This window comes from Triplophysa rosa, linkage group LG1 (assembly GCF_024868665.1).
Source record: "Triplophysa rosa linkage group LG1, Trosa_1v2, whole genome shotgun sequence".
In the NCBI taxonomy this organism is placed as follows: domain Eukaryota; kingdom Metazoa; phylum Chordata; class Actinopteri; order Cypriniformes; family Nemacheilidae; genus Triplophysa; species Triplophysa rosa.
The window spans coordinates 2,540,554-2,556,908 of NC_079890.1; the positions used below are offsets into that span (position 1 = coordinate 2,540,554).

The window sequence follows — 16,355 nt, forward strand, 5'->3', positions numbered from 1 at the left end:
TACATCTGCAAGACATCTTAAATACATAGTTTGCTCATCTGCAATACGTCTCGGAGACGTCTGAACGTCTGTAATACGTCTGCTAAAGATCTGGAGATCTGCTGCTTAAAAACATCTGCTAAACATCTTAGAAAGAGCTGTTGTACACCCATTCTAAATCATAAACATCTTACAGACATCTTCTAGATGTCTATATGACGTCTGACAGCAGACATCTCCCAGACGTATTGCAGATGAGCAAACGATGTATTGTAGATGTCTTGCAGATGTAAATGCAGACGTCAAATAGACGTAAACCAGATATATGTGTGCTATCAGGGTAGTGGCTCACCGGAAGTCTAAACACAAACAGCTCAAAGATGGCAGCGCCCACATTAAATAAGGTGGATACTGTAGCGCAGCTATTGTGTAGATAGATCGGCTGTGCAAAACATTACGAATACGAAGCAGTTTACCGCCAACTCTGTGCACTCATTAGCACAGTTACGTTACAGGGAGTGACGGGTGACATGACAGACAGCTAGTTGTCCAGTACGGTTCCTTTTACACAGCAGGGCTTCTCGGTATGTCATGATCCTGTCCTTCTTGTGAGGAGTTTTCTAGTTCTGTGGACATGGTCATGACAGTACCATGTCTTTTGTGCTTGTTGTGTTCTGTGTGGAAACACGTGGCCTTTGTTGTGACTTTGCGCCACGTGTTCTCCTGTCGCATGCCTTGGCCCCGTCCCCTTGTTTCCCCGTTAGCTTCCCATTAGTGTTTCATTCCCTTAAAGGGATAGTTCACCCCAAAATGAAAATTCTGTCATCATTTACTCACCCTCATGTTATTTCAAACCCATACGACATTTTTCATACAGAACACAAAAGATGATATTTTGAAGAACGCTTGCAACCAAAAAACAATGGCCTCCATTGACGTCCATTGTATGAACACAGAACCAGACGATGTATTCATTTTCATGTAAAATGCTGATTCCACCTCCCAGTTATACTCACAAAAACATCCCAGAGAGTTAAAGGATTTAAATGCTTCGCAAATCATTTCAACCAATTGACCTGGCTTAAAAGGACGTTCTGTTCACGAATTGCGGGTATCACTAAGGCACGCAAATAAATCTACAACTGAGTCAAAGTAAGGTTACTGCGTTCCAGATGCACCGGAGGAACCCTGTTTATGCAGATTCCCATCCAAAGCCGTGTGTGAATCATTCAAATATCTTTCAAAGGCCCGTTTCATCCCAGCTTGCGATGGAGAACCAAGTTCATGGCTGTTTTCCCCATAATCTCCCCTCTAGTCTCACCATTGTTTCTGAAATCCACGCCTGTGCATGATGAACGACTCTGTTGAAATGATCTCCAGCTCGAGCGCAAGGAGCTTAATAGAGGAACTTTTAATAAAACAGATCGGCTCAAGGGTGCTCTCCAGACACTGATAGACGCCATCCTTTTGTTTTCTACGTCAGGCGCTGGGCAAAACACGGCACGGAAATCATGATGCATGTCTTTCTTTTATCTTACGCCATATTTTATACCATTAAAAGAACAAAGAAGAATGGTGAAGATGATGATAATGGCTCAGAAATCGTTTCAATGCTCGCAACAATTACAGCATCATATCTATACAATCCGGCACTTTTTTGCAGCACGAGCGCCTGAGCCTGTAAACACATCAGTTTTACGCTTCGCCGAGTTTTCACCGGCCTTTCTTTTACACATACGTTATATCTGAATACAGTGTTTCCCCTACCATTACCGTAGGGGAGCGCCCCTCCAACGGCACCTCCCGCCCACCTTGAAGGTCCGCAGAGACCGCAGCCCCCCCCCAAAGCCGTAAACCTAGGGGAAACACTGGAATATATGTAATTACACAGAGACAGGTGTGCGACGTGTTCATAATGGATTAGTCTGTGAAATAACAGCTGGCAGAAATCTGTTCAGATTTCAGGTTTCAGCTCTGGATTTACATTTCCGATGTATAAATACAACAAGCATCACCTTTACTGCTAACAAGCTGCGAATCGCGCGTAGGTGCCTGGACGCAGATTTGCATTTTAAATGGTGAAAAATATAGAACATTGTGTGAGGCAGCACGTCTAAGGTTTGTCACTTAGTCTTCAGTAAACAGATGTAATTAAATAACCCATGCACTATACAGGCTTTACCCAGTAGTCATATATTTTTTAAAAGTTATTCTCTTTAGAATACTCGATTCTGATTGGCTAATCTCAGAATTCTGCCAAATGTTTTGTTTAATATGCAATAAACTGGATTTTTGGCTATTGTCCCAGGAGGCTGGTTTCTTACACATCAGTGCTACCCTTACAGAAAGATCGTATTCATTTTATATGCTTTTCCCATGTGGATAACATATTTCAAGGATTTCACACAGGTTCACATGAAAATGTTCCAAAACCACAAGTTTCGAATGTGAAATTCATGCGGCTTTCCTTTAAGAGTGGTTTCATGGTTGTTGTATATAGCATAATAGATAAAGTAACTCTATAATAATAATGAAATAATAAGTAATAATAAATCAAATATAATAATAATAATATTTATTTGTTATTTAAGTAATACATTTAATAAATTTAAATGGCTAATACATTAATACAAATAAATAAATAATATTTAAATAAAAGTTTAATTTGTGAAATTCGTGTGGCTTTTCTTTAAGAGTGGTCGCATGGCTGTTGTTCATAGCATAGTAGATAGAGTAACTCTATAATAATAATAAAATAATAAGTAATAATAAATAAAATATATTATTATTAATAATAATAATTATGACTATGATTATTATTTATTATGTGTTATTCAAAAAATACATTTAATACATTTAAATTGGTACATATACATTAATATAAATAAAGACAATTTATTTTACTTTGTAACAAAATGAACTATGGTTTTACTAAAAAAAACAGACAAAAACATGGTTATTAGAGTTAAGCCACAGTAATCACAAATTAGCCATGGTTTTGTAACAATAACCATAGTTCAACCATGGTATTTGTAGTAAAACTATGATTATGCTAATGATAATCAATACTTCAAAAACATGATTACTACAGTTTCCCTAAAATAAAACACTGGGTGATTTTCATAAGGAATAAAATCAGCTTTGAAATACTGTTTGTACAGTCACAAAGCGAATAAATATATCCATTATCTGCACAAATAAATATATAAACACACATATTTCCAGTGAGGTCTGTATCAGACACTACATCAATACCTGAGGGTTAAGAACAAGAAATGAGTAAAATCTGTATTGACTAGTTTGCCCGCCATTAAAGCACAGTTATTGAATCTTGGGATCAATTCTTCGACTTGTTCTTGAAAAGGCATTCAAAAGTGGCAAAAGGCCAGTAATGTGTCTCCCAGTAAACAACCCAATTAAACTGTCTCCGCTACTATATACAGCAGTCAACAGAAACACGAATGACAATGTAAAACCTTCGGCCGACCCTTCACCTCATAATAACCCTCCAAACATCAGCTTTTTCAAATACATCACTTATGACTAGAAACTGTGCGGCTAGCCAGAAAAGAGATTTTCACCACACGAACAATGCGTAGTCCAAAGTCCCGCTGGCATATCGCCGTAGTTCAAGCACGTACGGTTTTACATTCCTAGCCTAACCGCGTCCAAGTACGCATTTAACGCCGCGTATCAACAGGCTTCAGATTAACCGTGCGACGCATCAACCTCACGGTCCATGACCAAAACCGACAAGAATATACTGTATATAGGCACAGCTAAAGCGTTTGTGAAGTGTATCTACATTTTGCACATCTCCACCGTCCATTCACTCCTGAGCCGCAGCCAAAATGAAAATGAGCATAATTATGTCCCATGAGCCAGAGAGCATTAGATAGAGCAGCAGAAGAGGCGCAGACGCCAGTATCTTCCCGGTGCCCGGCCGCCAATGTCAAGCGTCATGCCAAAGGCTGCGGCTACGAAGCGTTTGCAGAATCGGCACTAGATGGCTTCCTTAGCAGTTATCATTATCTGCACATATTACAACACAATTTAGTATTCGATTTAAACAAAGGATAGATATTGTTAATAATAGCCAATGGGGAGCCAGTGGTGGGTCGCAACAAAGTCAAAGTACGTTGTATGCCAACATCTTTATGTTGGACAAATTGTGTATCTTTAACAATGCACATTTTCATATTAATAGGATTCAATCCAGTTCTAAATTAGCCACTTGATAAAAGGATAATGAACTGTTGTCACATTGAATTAATGTTGTATTAACTAGTTGTCATGTTTAATCATGTTTTAATCAAGTTTTTTCTAAATGAATTTATGTTTTTTAACATTACAAATCACAAATAAGATTTGACAATCATAGTATCACAATTTTCTATGGCAAAAATCAGACTAAAATCGTATTTTTCAGGTTCAAGAACACAGAAATTGTCTCATTCATTTTATTGTCTCATTCATCTCAAATATCTCATTCATTTCTCATCAAGTGGTATTCTTGCCTTATACCGTCTCTGGTGTGGTTTAACATTAGGCCAACAAATGAGGCGTATCATATTTGTGTTGTATCTAATGGTAAGATATCTTCCAAAATTGTATAAAATGTTTAATAGTTAAATAACAGGTTACTCTTTCACAGAGTAACATCTCACCTGATTTTCCTAAATAGACAGAAATGACACGGCTGTTGACAAACAGTAGGATTTTAGAGCTATACAAATTAAAGCCGATAGCATAGTCCAATGCAATAGTGGTGGATTATACGATCAGAAACAGGCAAACATTTTAGAAAACGATTTCACAAAAATTATAGAAAAAAATAAAGATGACATTTCGATGACTACAATAATGTAACCAAATTATCCTAATTCGAGAACATTTCATTTCTATGCAATTAATTTGATTACTTTGACAACATTTTAAATCGATTGACAGCCATTAATTCTGACATTTTAAAACTGCAATCTGTAACTTTTGCCTCTCTGCTGCCATCTCTGTTTGAAGCGTAAAGTTGCAAGTTACTTCACGTTTTCCTATTCATGTGGCACTTCCCACGACTGACATTTCCTGCCAAATCATACTCAACAAATGACATTATAAATCATTATTACAAACTTACTATTGCACATCAGGGAAAGGTAGGGAGACAGTTTTGAACACTAATGTTTTATCTATACCTCCTCAATAACCAAACCCAAAATTGCATGAATTTCAGCTTTAAGAAGGAAGGCTTGGAGGGAGGAGAGAGATAAAGGAGGGCTCAAGAGACAGAAAGAGTCAGAGAGACAGAAGCTGTAAATCCACAGGTATATGTCTGTTGCCATCACAAGATACCTGAATTACACATACAACCGTTACTCAGAGTTATTGAGTAAATGAGTTTTAAAGGTCTGCTTTGCATAATTTGTCCCTTAAAGCCCAACATTCTGAGTGTATAGTCTGGGTGTGTGGGGGGGGGTTGTAATGAGCATTGCTATATTGCACTGAATTACAACTGAATTACATTACTAATATTGCTTCATGTTTCACCATAGATCCCCATCAAGAAAACAGGGCCTTAAGCAAGCAGATCTAAAGGTTTTCCCAAGGACCCTACAGCCTGAGGTTGCACCCAAGCTCCATCCGAGTACAAATCTGTGCACTATAGGTTTCATTATAATAATATGTCAAGCATTTCCACATGAAGTGTTAAATGAAATGAGTGCACACGTAAAAGCCTTATGGAATCAAATCTATATGCAATAGTAGTTCTAAAAAAATGAGAAATGAGTTTGAGTTTATGTCAAGATCTTCAATCTTCTCTTCTCAAACTCGAATTGAGACTTTTCTCAGGAGAAATATTTGAGATGGAGGATTATACAGATTAAGCAATGATTCTTAGGCAGATCTCATAAAACACAATCTTACTATAACCTCTATTCAGCAATACTTCATATTCTGAAATGCAGTTTTCATTATGTAACACCCCAAACTTTCACTTGCCCCTCCTGACCACCGCATTAAAAATAAAACAAATTCCTAAAGGCATCACAGTCGATACCGCGATGTCGAATCCGTGGTGTAAACATCACGAAGCAGGTATAAAGCCTGACAACCATCTTTCTGCTGTTATCTTTTCTTGTGCTCTCGACACGTCTTGTCTTGTTGAGCAATGCGTGTCATCTCCCCTGATGAGTATTCTAGCAGCCTACTGTAGTACTCCCGTCTTTTGAATAAAACACTTTCTTACTGTTCTCTCCTTGCGCTGGCGAAAAGCCAGAGTGCCATACAGCACGCAAATCTGGGAAAGTTTCGGCTGTGAAAATCAAGTGCGTTTAAAACAAGTCCCATCTGGGCTTTCTCGTACGTACATGCTGTCGATCGCCGATTTGCAAACCGCGGACTGGAATGGTTACCGTACTGTGTGTGCGCGGGCACGAACATACACGGACTTCCTCCGTCTCTTCTCGCTTTCGCTAAGTGTTAACTAACTACATTTTGATTCCGATAAAGTAAGGGCGGATATTCACTGCGAGACATAATGCAGCCCAACTGTGAAAGTGCTTTGGAAGTGTTGCGTTTTCATAGTGGTCCCTCTGGGACACATAAAAGTGGCTTTCTGCGAGATTTGATCTATTCTTTTCATATTCTTCCTGCTTACACGGATCCTTTTGAGCTGGTTCGGGGGGAACATAAACAAAGTTACTGTAATAAACGGTGAAACAGCTGTGATTGTGAAAGGGTGTTTAAAGAAAAATGGCTGTCTTTGACATTGGCGGTAAAACAACAATCAAAAGACGGTGATGGGAACTTTTCTAATTGGTTGCACATAGTGGTTTTCACAAAGAGTCACAATCTAGTGAGATGCTTACTTAGACATTTTTTTCAATTTGTTTTGGCTATATTTCACAACTCCTTCCTGGTGGAACATTCTTCCTAACTCAGTCCGGTCAACCACATCTCTCACAACATTCAAAAAATGACTTAAAACACATCTCTTCTGTGAATACTTGACAGACAAATGAAAAAAAAAAACACTAACCCCCTCTCTTTCTCTCAACAGGTATTGGTCTAGCTTTTGCTGAAACTATAGCACCTCTTGTATTATTGCTCCTGTATGACATATCGCTTATTGCTCCCTGAACTCTCTGTAAGTCGCTTGGGATAAAAGCGTCTGCTAAATGACTAAATGTAAATGTAATATTCTATAGTGGCACTGCACGTGTCCTTTCTGGTGAATGCAATCCCATAATGTATTGTGACTACCTCCGTGAAAAATTTGATCCAAGACGCAAGACGACGCAAAAGCAATGTTGACACTGACACAAAAATTCAATAACCCTGCTTGAGGTATTTTACGTAAAGTCAAACATGAAAAAAGTATCAAAGATATCACGAATGTTACAATATAAAGCCCCGAGTGCATAGGTGAAGAACGACAGCAGTCTTTTATGTAATATATGTCAACTTAGTCAGTGACAGTTTAATATTGCTGTCTTCAACATATTGCGAAGCCTCCGAGAAACGTGCGCACGACAAGAACCAAACACGCTTTTAATAGGACACGTCGTTTTCCATTTAAAATGCTCCAATGCAATAGTGGTGGATTACACATCAGAAACAGGCAAACATTTTAGAAAACGATTTCACAAAAATTATAGAAAAAAATAAAGAAGATGACATTTCGATGACTACAATAATGTAACCAAATTATTCTAATTCGAGAACATTTCATTTCTATGCAATTAATTTGATTACTTTGACAACGTTTTAAATCGATTGACAGCAGTATTTTTATGTAATATATGTCAACTTAGTCAGTGACAGTTTAATATTCCTGTCTTCAACATATTGCGAAGCTCCGAGAAACGTGCGCACGACAAGAACCAAACACGCTTTTAATAGGACACGTCGTTTTCCATTTAAAACGCTCCTGCGACTTTCATTTCCAATCTCCGCACCTACTCGGCTCATATTCTGGGTGAAAAAAAGGAAAGCATATTGTCTGACAGATTCATTTGATGATATTATTTGAGGTGCTGTCTATTCAAACAGGTTACGCAGCAGGTAGTCAGCATCCCGTTCGTGACGCCAACTGTAAAATACAGTCCTGTAGACCACATCCACAATTTCACAACCTATTAAGTTAAGAAAAACGGCCATTACTAGCACACTGCCCACAAATTAGTCTTTTAATGAGAAAATATTAATTAAAGCAATCTTAAAATACTTGTTGGAAAGGAATTTGTGACATGCAGGGATTTAAGTGACCTAGAAAAACAGGATCAAAGGAATTTTGTTCATGGATTGAAAGTGTTCAATATTTCATGGGGGAATAAAGCTGGAAAGTAGAAGCTCACGGTGGTAGGCGAAACCTGTGCGCTGTCGAGAAGAGCAACGGCAGACTGTAGTCGAACTGTTGCTTCTGCGAATCAACGTAAAGCTTTGATTTGTTTCCATCATGTACACTTGAAAGACGCATGAGAGTAAAATCATATGTGATGTGTTTGCTTCCCCGCTTTCTCCGTCTGCTCCATGAGATGATTAATTCATGATGTGATCTTTTTAATGAGCTATTTTGCTCATTTAATTCGAACCGTCACATTGCTCTCTGCCTTGTCTTACGCTGTTTTTGAGACGTGCGACAAATCAGGCTACAAAAGTTAAAACAGAAGTTACTAACATCATAATGATCTAAAAATCATGTACAACTTGTTTACAATCATGACTGTGAGAGAAAATATAAGCACAATTATATATTCAGATTTATTTATGACAGACATCCTTGTTGAATATATAACAAGTTAAATACAGAGAGAGGACATTGAGTCAACAATATTGTAAGAAAGAGAGAAGACATGTACATCAAATGAAATGCCACATGTTGTTAAAAACATTATAGCGATCATCTTGTTGCACCAATTTTGCCATGCGTTGAGTGATCTCTAGATCATTTTTTTCTTTGGCATTCTCAATATCCATATCATATCTAGAACATAATCATGCGTTATCATGCATCATGGCTGAAACTTCTTGAGATAAAGTTCAGAATGCTGTGTAATGATGATAAAAACAGTGCTCATTTTGACCTGGAAACCTGACAGAGGCTGACATGGGCGCAATTCCAACAACAGAAGCAGCGGGGTAAATCAACTCCTCATTACATTATCTTGTAGGGTGCATCTGCTGATCATAATGGAAGACGACTTTAAAAAGAGCTGACAGTAGGGTCTGATACTTCTAAAACCAATCCTTACTGTCTCTTTCTAAAGAAAATAAATAAGGTTTACACCTTCTTCCAAAATTTGTCTCATCACATGTTGAGAAACCGTGTTGACAGACCACACCAAGAAGAAGGATCTGTGAAACCTAAAAAATGATAACAGTGGCAGTTCTTATTAATGTAATGTGTCTGCCGTTTCACTTTAGATTCTTTTTTATTTCCATTACTCTCTCATTAGATTCTCATCCTGTAATGATTTTTAGTTTAAATCAGCGGGAAATCATTTCAGTCAATAAATACAGTATGAATAACGTTTAAATAAAACTTAGCATTTGAATTAAGGTAACAGGAATTTAAGAGGACGTGCATAACATTGCACTCTTTAAAAAAGGTGCTACAAAAGGTTCTTCACAGTGTTGCCATAGAACCATTTTTGGTTCCCCAAAGGTCTTTTTAGAACCATTTCATACTTTTGTATAATCCAAACCACCTTTTCCACAACAAAGAACCTTTTGTGAAGGAGCAAAAGTTCTTCATTTTTTTTTATGCAAGTGGCAGACACTTTATCCAAAGCGACTTACATTGCATTGTATTATACATTTCTTTCTGCAAGCCCCTGGGATCGAACCCATGACCTTGGCATTGCTAGTGCCATACTCTAACCACTGAGCCACAGGTAAGCTTTTTAAATTTGCTTTCTTTTTAGAATGAATAACGGCATAGATGTAATAACTATTTTGACAAACACTATGATTTTCGTTGGAAAGCCCTAGTTAGTCATCAGGGATTTATGTTGTGAAAATTTTGCCAAATGTGCCCAGCAGCTTTTAACAATCTTTTCCAGTTTCCCTCTCCGTACTACAGCATGTCCAACAGCACTATCATTTACCATTTCTCCATGATTCATAATAAGCTTGTTAAAATACAATCACCTTAGAAACAAACTTCAAACGCTCAGACAGCCCAAACCGAGCCTTATTTCCAGATCTCAAGCACTTCCCGTCCGCACCGCCTTTGCTCCCACAGGTTATCAATGCGTCTTTTGATTGTTGCCTGAGAAGGTGCTTCATTTATATTCCTCGGTAAAAGTGGAGCCCCCGCAGATGGCTGAGAGTAGCCCGCTTGCACTGATCCACAATCAGTTTCCCCGCACAAAAATACTTATTTCAACCACTATATGGAAGCAAACAAATCTGAGCTCTGATTCCCTTGAAAGGACACCCTCTCCAGCAACAGCTCACAGATGTGAGAAACTGCATGGGAGAGACAGGGTGGGTCACTCGGGCAGGAATATTCTCATTGTGGTTCTTCACACTGAGAAGTTCAGACGTTCCTCCGAATTCTCAGATGGCAGCCCTGACCTACTTAACACAACGAGAGCCTCAGACAAACTCAATAATGAGCTTGCAAGACATAAATGATATTGTATTATTGACTATATATTCTATATTGTGTATTAAAATGGTTTTTTTAAATGTATTGCAATACATGTTATAAATATGAACAAACTTGATAGAAGAGAGAAATAATTGCTTTAATTGTGAAAATACAAGTTCGTTTTTATGCTGCTTACTGAAATTTCTTGCTTAAAGCATTCGGTGTGAAGTTTGACATATTTTATAATATTACTTAATATACTAGAATGTCAAATCTCAACTGAAACTTTGCAATTGGCTGAACAAATCCATTTCATCTCCAACTAAACTCGCTGTACCTCCACGTTAAAATCTTGAGTTAAGAAAAGTTACGAACTTTCTCATACAGAATCTCACACTTGAAGATCTGACACCATGACTGAAAAAAAGATAAACTTTAAAGGATATCCTCCATTTTCTGAGCCTGCAGCTACATAAATCATGTGTCCACTGAAAAATACTGTCATGAAGCAATGTACAGCCAGCCATGAAATGCCAAACAGACAGTAAGCTATTAAGACAGAACGATGCTTAAGATATGTACATGTAATTTAAAAATATAATTTAAAAATACAAGTTTTATAACAGATCAAGTCTGTGAATGGAATCAGCCAATACTACAGAGAATCCATGAGCTGTCCAGAGTGCTGAAGGGAATTCTTGAAACCTGTTGGTGCACAGCTCTTACAACTTCAACTAATTAATTACTAATGTAATATTATCCTATTGATTAATTCTATAATAAATGTGTTCACGCGAATATGAATGTATTAATGCAAGTAACCCGTTTCAAGCAACCAGTGGACAATACTAATTCCACTGTCTGGCATCAAGAGATGCGTTTGTATTCATGTTATAATCGCAGAGACATCAAAATGAACATCGGCTGAGAAGATTTTATCCAGAAGTCATAAAACAGACGAAAAACTGGAAATCATATAATGACGGTTTGAATACGGTTTTATCATTCACGAATGCAGAATTAGAGACATCACGACATACAATCGACACAGCAACAGCAGCAGAATTGACATAAAGCGCTGGAGGTTGAAAATTTAATCAAATCTTACAGCTTGTAAAACCTGTGACAACGACGTCCTATATTGCGGCAACGCTATTTGAGATCTTTACCGAGATAGTGAGCTCGATAAATCTTTGCATTAGTTTCAAAATAAAACGGAAAATAAATCCATATAAGTTATTCATGCTTAACTTGCGAGTGAAAATAACACTACACACTTTATTTATAGCCCAAGTATGACTTGACTCTACGGGGAACTCGTGGTGAAATATATATTTATATATATCTAGATTTTCCGCAGTAGAAGAGGGACGTGAAAAAACGCACTCACATGGACGTGATGTTCCTGAAGAGCTCTTCAATGTCATTATTGTTACTGCCATTGCCCGTCGGGTCTTGTAGAGCGAGTAAAGGGAAGAAATTTCCACTGTCGGACTTATTGCAATAGATTTCAGTGGGCGAGCAGCTGCATGTTGGCGGACAATCGAGCATGGAGCTCCAGTAGCCCTGGAAGATGCTTGAAAGAAAGATAAACCTCCAGGTGAAAACCGCAGAACAGAACCATACATCCATGACTTTGGGTCCGAAACGACTCGACGTCTTCCAGGGCTGATGATGATGAAGATCGTGAATGAAGATATGAGTGTTAAATGTCTAAACGGCTACATAAGGTGACGCTCGCCTGTGAACGTCGTATAAGAGCGGCTTCTACATGAACTCTCCTCGGAATTGTTGCTATGTATTCCTTTATCAAAAGAAAGAGCGGAAATGCCACAACTCGCCGCGACTTTCCCTTCCACAGTCCATGATAGGGTCGCTCTCAGTCTCCAAGCTGGAGGAAAGTACTGGTGAAGGCAATGATGCTCTGGGTGACGAGGATGAAGTCCCACCTACTGGACGGAATTAAGACTGACACCTGCGAGAGGAGGAGGAGGTGCAGACAGAAGATTTCCAAACTGAGCCAACAAAGGCGTTTTATTTCAGTGTAAAACACAGTCACGTAGAAAACGAGCGTTGTTTTCCTGTGTTACGAACACGAGTTGCTATTTTGCCGTTTTCCGATGTTTTAGCAGAGCATCTTAAATTGTTTTCTCAATTAACACAGAGTTACGGGCTAGTTGTCACATGGGTACGTTAGTTTCAAACACCTAGCCTAGTTGTAAACCGTCATAAATTATTTTGTATGGCTTTAATATATGTTGTTTGTGTCAACAAGTGAACACAATACAATCCTTTCACCCAAAAATGAAAGTTCTGTCATCATTTACTCACCTTCGAGTTGTTCCGAATCTGTATAAATGTCTTTGTTCTGATGAACACAGAGAAAGACATTTGGAAGAATGCTTCGCCCAAAATAAATGATCATTCTATATATTTTCCTTACAGAATCAAAACAGCAATGAAATAATTCATAAACGCTTGCTTGTTTTGTAGCATGTAAAACGTGTTTTTTCATGTATTCTATAATCTGAAAGTAATAATCAAGATTACAACATCAAGGGCAATAATCAGCATCAATGATTTGATGTCCTATGGAATGAGTAGCCTATGTGTTTTATCAGATATATGCTGCTCTGATCCATATCAGTTTAAAGACAGCTGTGGTGCTGCTTGTTTCTGTTTAAATTAAACAAGTTATCAGGGTTAAACTAGGTTTTCAACATTTTCATTATTTATATTTGATCATTTATTTCATACTTTTAGAATGACTTTAATCTCATTACGCTGTGCGATTGTTTTGTATACATTTGTCACATTAGTGACAAACTCTGGGAATTAAATTATCACTTGTACCCCTAATCAGAAATCATAGGTTTTATTTATATAAAATTCGACGCCAGGTCTGGGTTACACACACATTTTCTGTCATGGTCTATGGACCCCCTGAAGTAGCCTTGGCCACCCCCTGGTCACCCGATATATAAAACTCTAGCTCTGCCACTGGTAAGGCCTGGTCAAACACGCTTTATTAATGTTTATTTTGCATCTAGATGGGAGCTTATGTGGTTCAAAAACTGAGAAAATGAGAGAACCACTGACACATTATTAGAATGTTTTGTGTTCATACATCGGAAGTCATTGGGGGTCCATGTTGTTTGGTTACCAACATTATTCAAAATATCTTAGTTAGTGTTTTGCAGGAAAAAACGGAAAATCAAAAAGGTTTATAATGATGTCGGTCTGAGAAATTGGGTTTAATAGTTCTACTAATTAATCCTGCACCAAGCCATGCAATGCTGTATATGTATTAAGTAAACTCATAAACTCAAAAATTGAACTGGTAACCAGAACAGAAGTTAAAAACCTAGCTCCTGTCAACGATCTGTATGAAGCTACTGACTGTAGCTGTATATAATGAGTTGCCTTTGATATAAACAGTATGTTTCTATTTATAGAAAATGCTGAATAAAGTGTCATATCTACTCTAAATCCAGTGAACACGTTCAGCGTGTGATGTGACTGCACTAATATATGCAAATCCAGTTAATTGGAGTCAAGTTTGGTGTCAACCATGAGAAAATTAATTTAGGTTACACATGTACAGTATAAGAGAAACTGAGTGAACTTACAATCGCTGTGGAATTAGTTAACATAACTCGCTTTTTGTGACGCTGTAATTGTAACGGATGCCAGCTGGTGCGAGCTGTGTAAACCTCACACCCTGATCTCTAGAGGAAAAAAAACGGTTAGTAGCACTTGACGCTTAGAAAATATAAGGCTCTCTCAAATGACCACATCCACAAAGACCACTCGGTGAGGGTCTGTAAAGATGACATAATGCTGATTAGTTTCATAAAACAGCAAACCTGCATGGCTTCTTCAACCCCAATTTCCCATAACATCAATGGTTTCACTGTCACCACTATGTCTTGTTCACTAGTATTTAGGGTTCCTGCGGGGACTGTAATTTCAAAGAATCACAAGTAAAATGAATGACTGGCTTATAGCCTGCCCTCTGTGAACCTTTCATGTTAAAATACAGGCAGGCAAAAGCCTTTCCGACCCCTTCACCCCCGTCATTATATCTTTTAAGCACTAGCTTCCAAGAAGTAATTCAGTGCAATCAATACAAAAACAACTAAAGTCACAAAAATAGCTTTTCAATCAGAGCAGTTGCCCTCATTACCAACCGAGATACACTGATGGATTTGGATTTTAAGCCTTTGTACAAACTGACACATAGGCTATGTAAATTCTGCTAATGAACTATAATTTACATTATAGTCACTCACTTTGCATTTCTTTATGAATCATACAAAGCATGTCGAGAACAAAAAATCATAAAAAAGAAAACCCTTTAAAGGATTTACACCTCATGATAGTATTTCTTCAACTTAGAATTTATGCTAATTGATAAAAAAATCATTGTTTCATTAATGAGAATCAGCATTGAGTGCATCACATGTAGCCTATGCATCATAATCCTTAGACCTAAAGAAGCTTAATTTTCTCGATGCAGTATAAACATTTGTGTTGTTGTTGATTTTGATTGAAATGTGACTTGGACATGCTGCATGGTTCCATAAAGAACCTTTCTGTTGCATAAAAGTTTCTTTGTTGTGCGAAAAGGTTCATTAGACTATAAACATTTAGAACATATGATTAAAAGGTTTTTGAAGAACCAAACAAAGTTCTACTATGGCACTGCTGTAAAGAACCCTTTGCAGAATATTTATTTTTAAGAGTTAATGTATACGTTTTTTTTTTTTGTTCATTCACGGCATTGTGTATTTTATGTAAATCTCCAGGTGCAAAGATATAGCTGAATGTCTTTCATCGCATTGCAGTCAGCTCACATTTTGGCAACAATCCATGCAGACATTCATTTCATTCATAGAGTTTAAGGGATAGTTCACCCAAAAATAAAACATTCTCTCATCATTTACGCACTCTCTTGTCATTTCAAACCTGTTTGACTTTCTTTTTTCTACAGAATGTTGGTAACCGAACAACAACCGTTATTGACTTGCGCTGGTTTTGTGTCTAAACAATAGAAGTGAATGGGTACCGCTGTTACCAACATTCTTTAAAATGTTATCTTTTGTGTTCTGCTGAAGAAAGTAAGTCATCTAGGTTTGAAATGACAAGAGGGTGAGTAAATGACGACAGAATATTTATTTTAGGGTGTACTATCACTTTAATCAGTGTGAACACCCTTAAAAAGCATAAAATGGATTACTTTCAGAGTGGTAAATATTGCGAAGACTAGCTGACTGTCTCACACGCAACACTGTCATATAGAATATATCAAATGACCCATAATATATGGAAGACGGTGGCGGGTCTGTAGGTGCGACGGCTTTTTTGAGCCGTACCTGAGGCGACAGAGTGCCCGAGAGTAATTATGAGGAGATGTCAAAACTGCTGCTGAAACAAGGGCAGGACTCGCTTTCTGTTCAGACTTAAAGACCGTCAACATACCGTCCCATCGGTTACACATACTGTATATCTTTTGCAATGTTATACTTCAGTGTAAACATTCACATTAGAATTCATGCTTTTGTTAATGTAATTTGACAATGGTCATTATCACGTGCTTCAAAGTTGACATTCGTAGCTTTTGCCTGTGCATCGCCATCTCTGTTTTAAACGTAAAATCGCTTAATTTAACGTGAGTTTAAAGCAGATTTCATTTTAACCAAAAAAGTTACAATTTGAAGCTTTAACTTACAATAATTTATGAAATGCACTCGATTACAAAGCCATGAAAAACATCAAAAAA

General features: G+C 37.6%; 1 protein-coding gene across 1 annotated transcript in view; it reads right to left on the reverse strand.

Moving 5' to 3' along the window:
- ntrk3b (neurotrophic tyrosine kinase, receptor, type 3b) overlaps positions 1-12,517 on the reverse strand; it is a 109,675-nt gene extending 97,158 nt beyond the window's left edge. The window contains exon 1 of the mRNA XM_057340332.1: positions 11,964-12,517. Coding sequence (XP_057196315.1) covers positions 11,964-12,205 — 242 coding nt within the window. The 5' untranslated portion in view covers positions 12,206-12,517. The remainder of the gene's footprint in view (positions 1-11,963) is intronic.
- Positions 12,518-16,355: the final 3,838 nt, after the last annotated feature.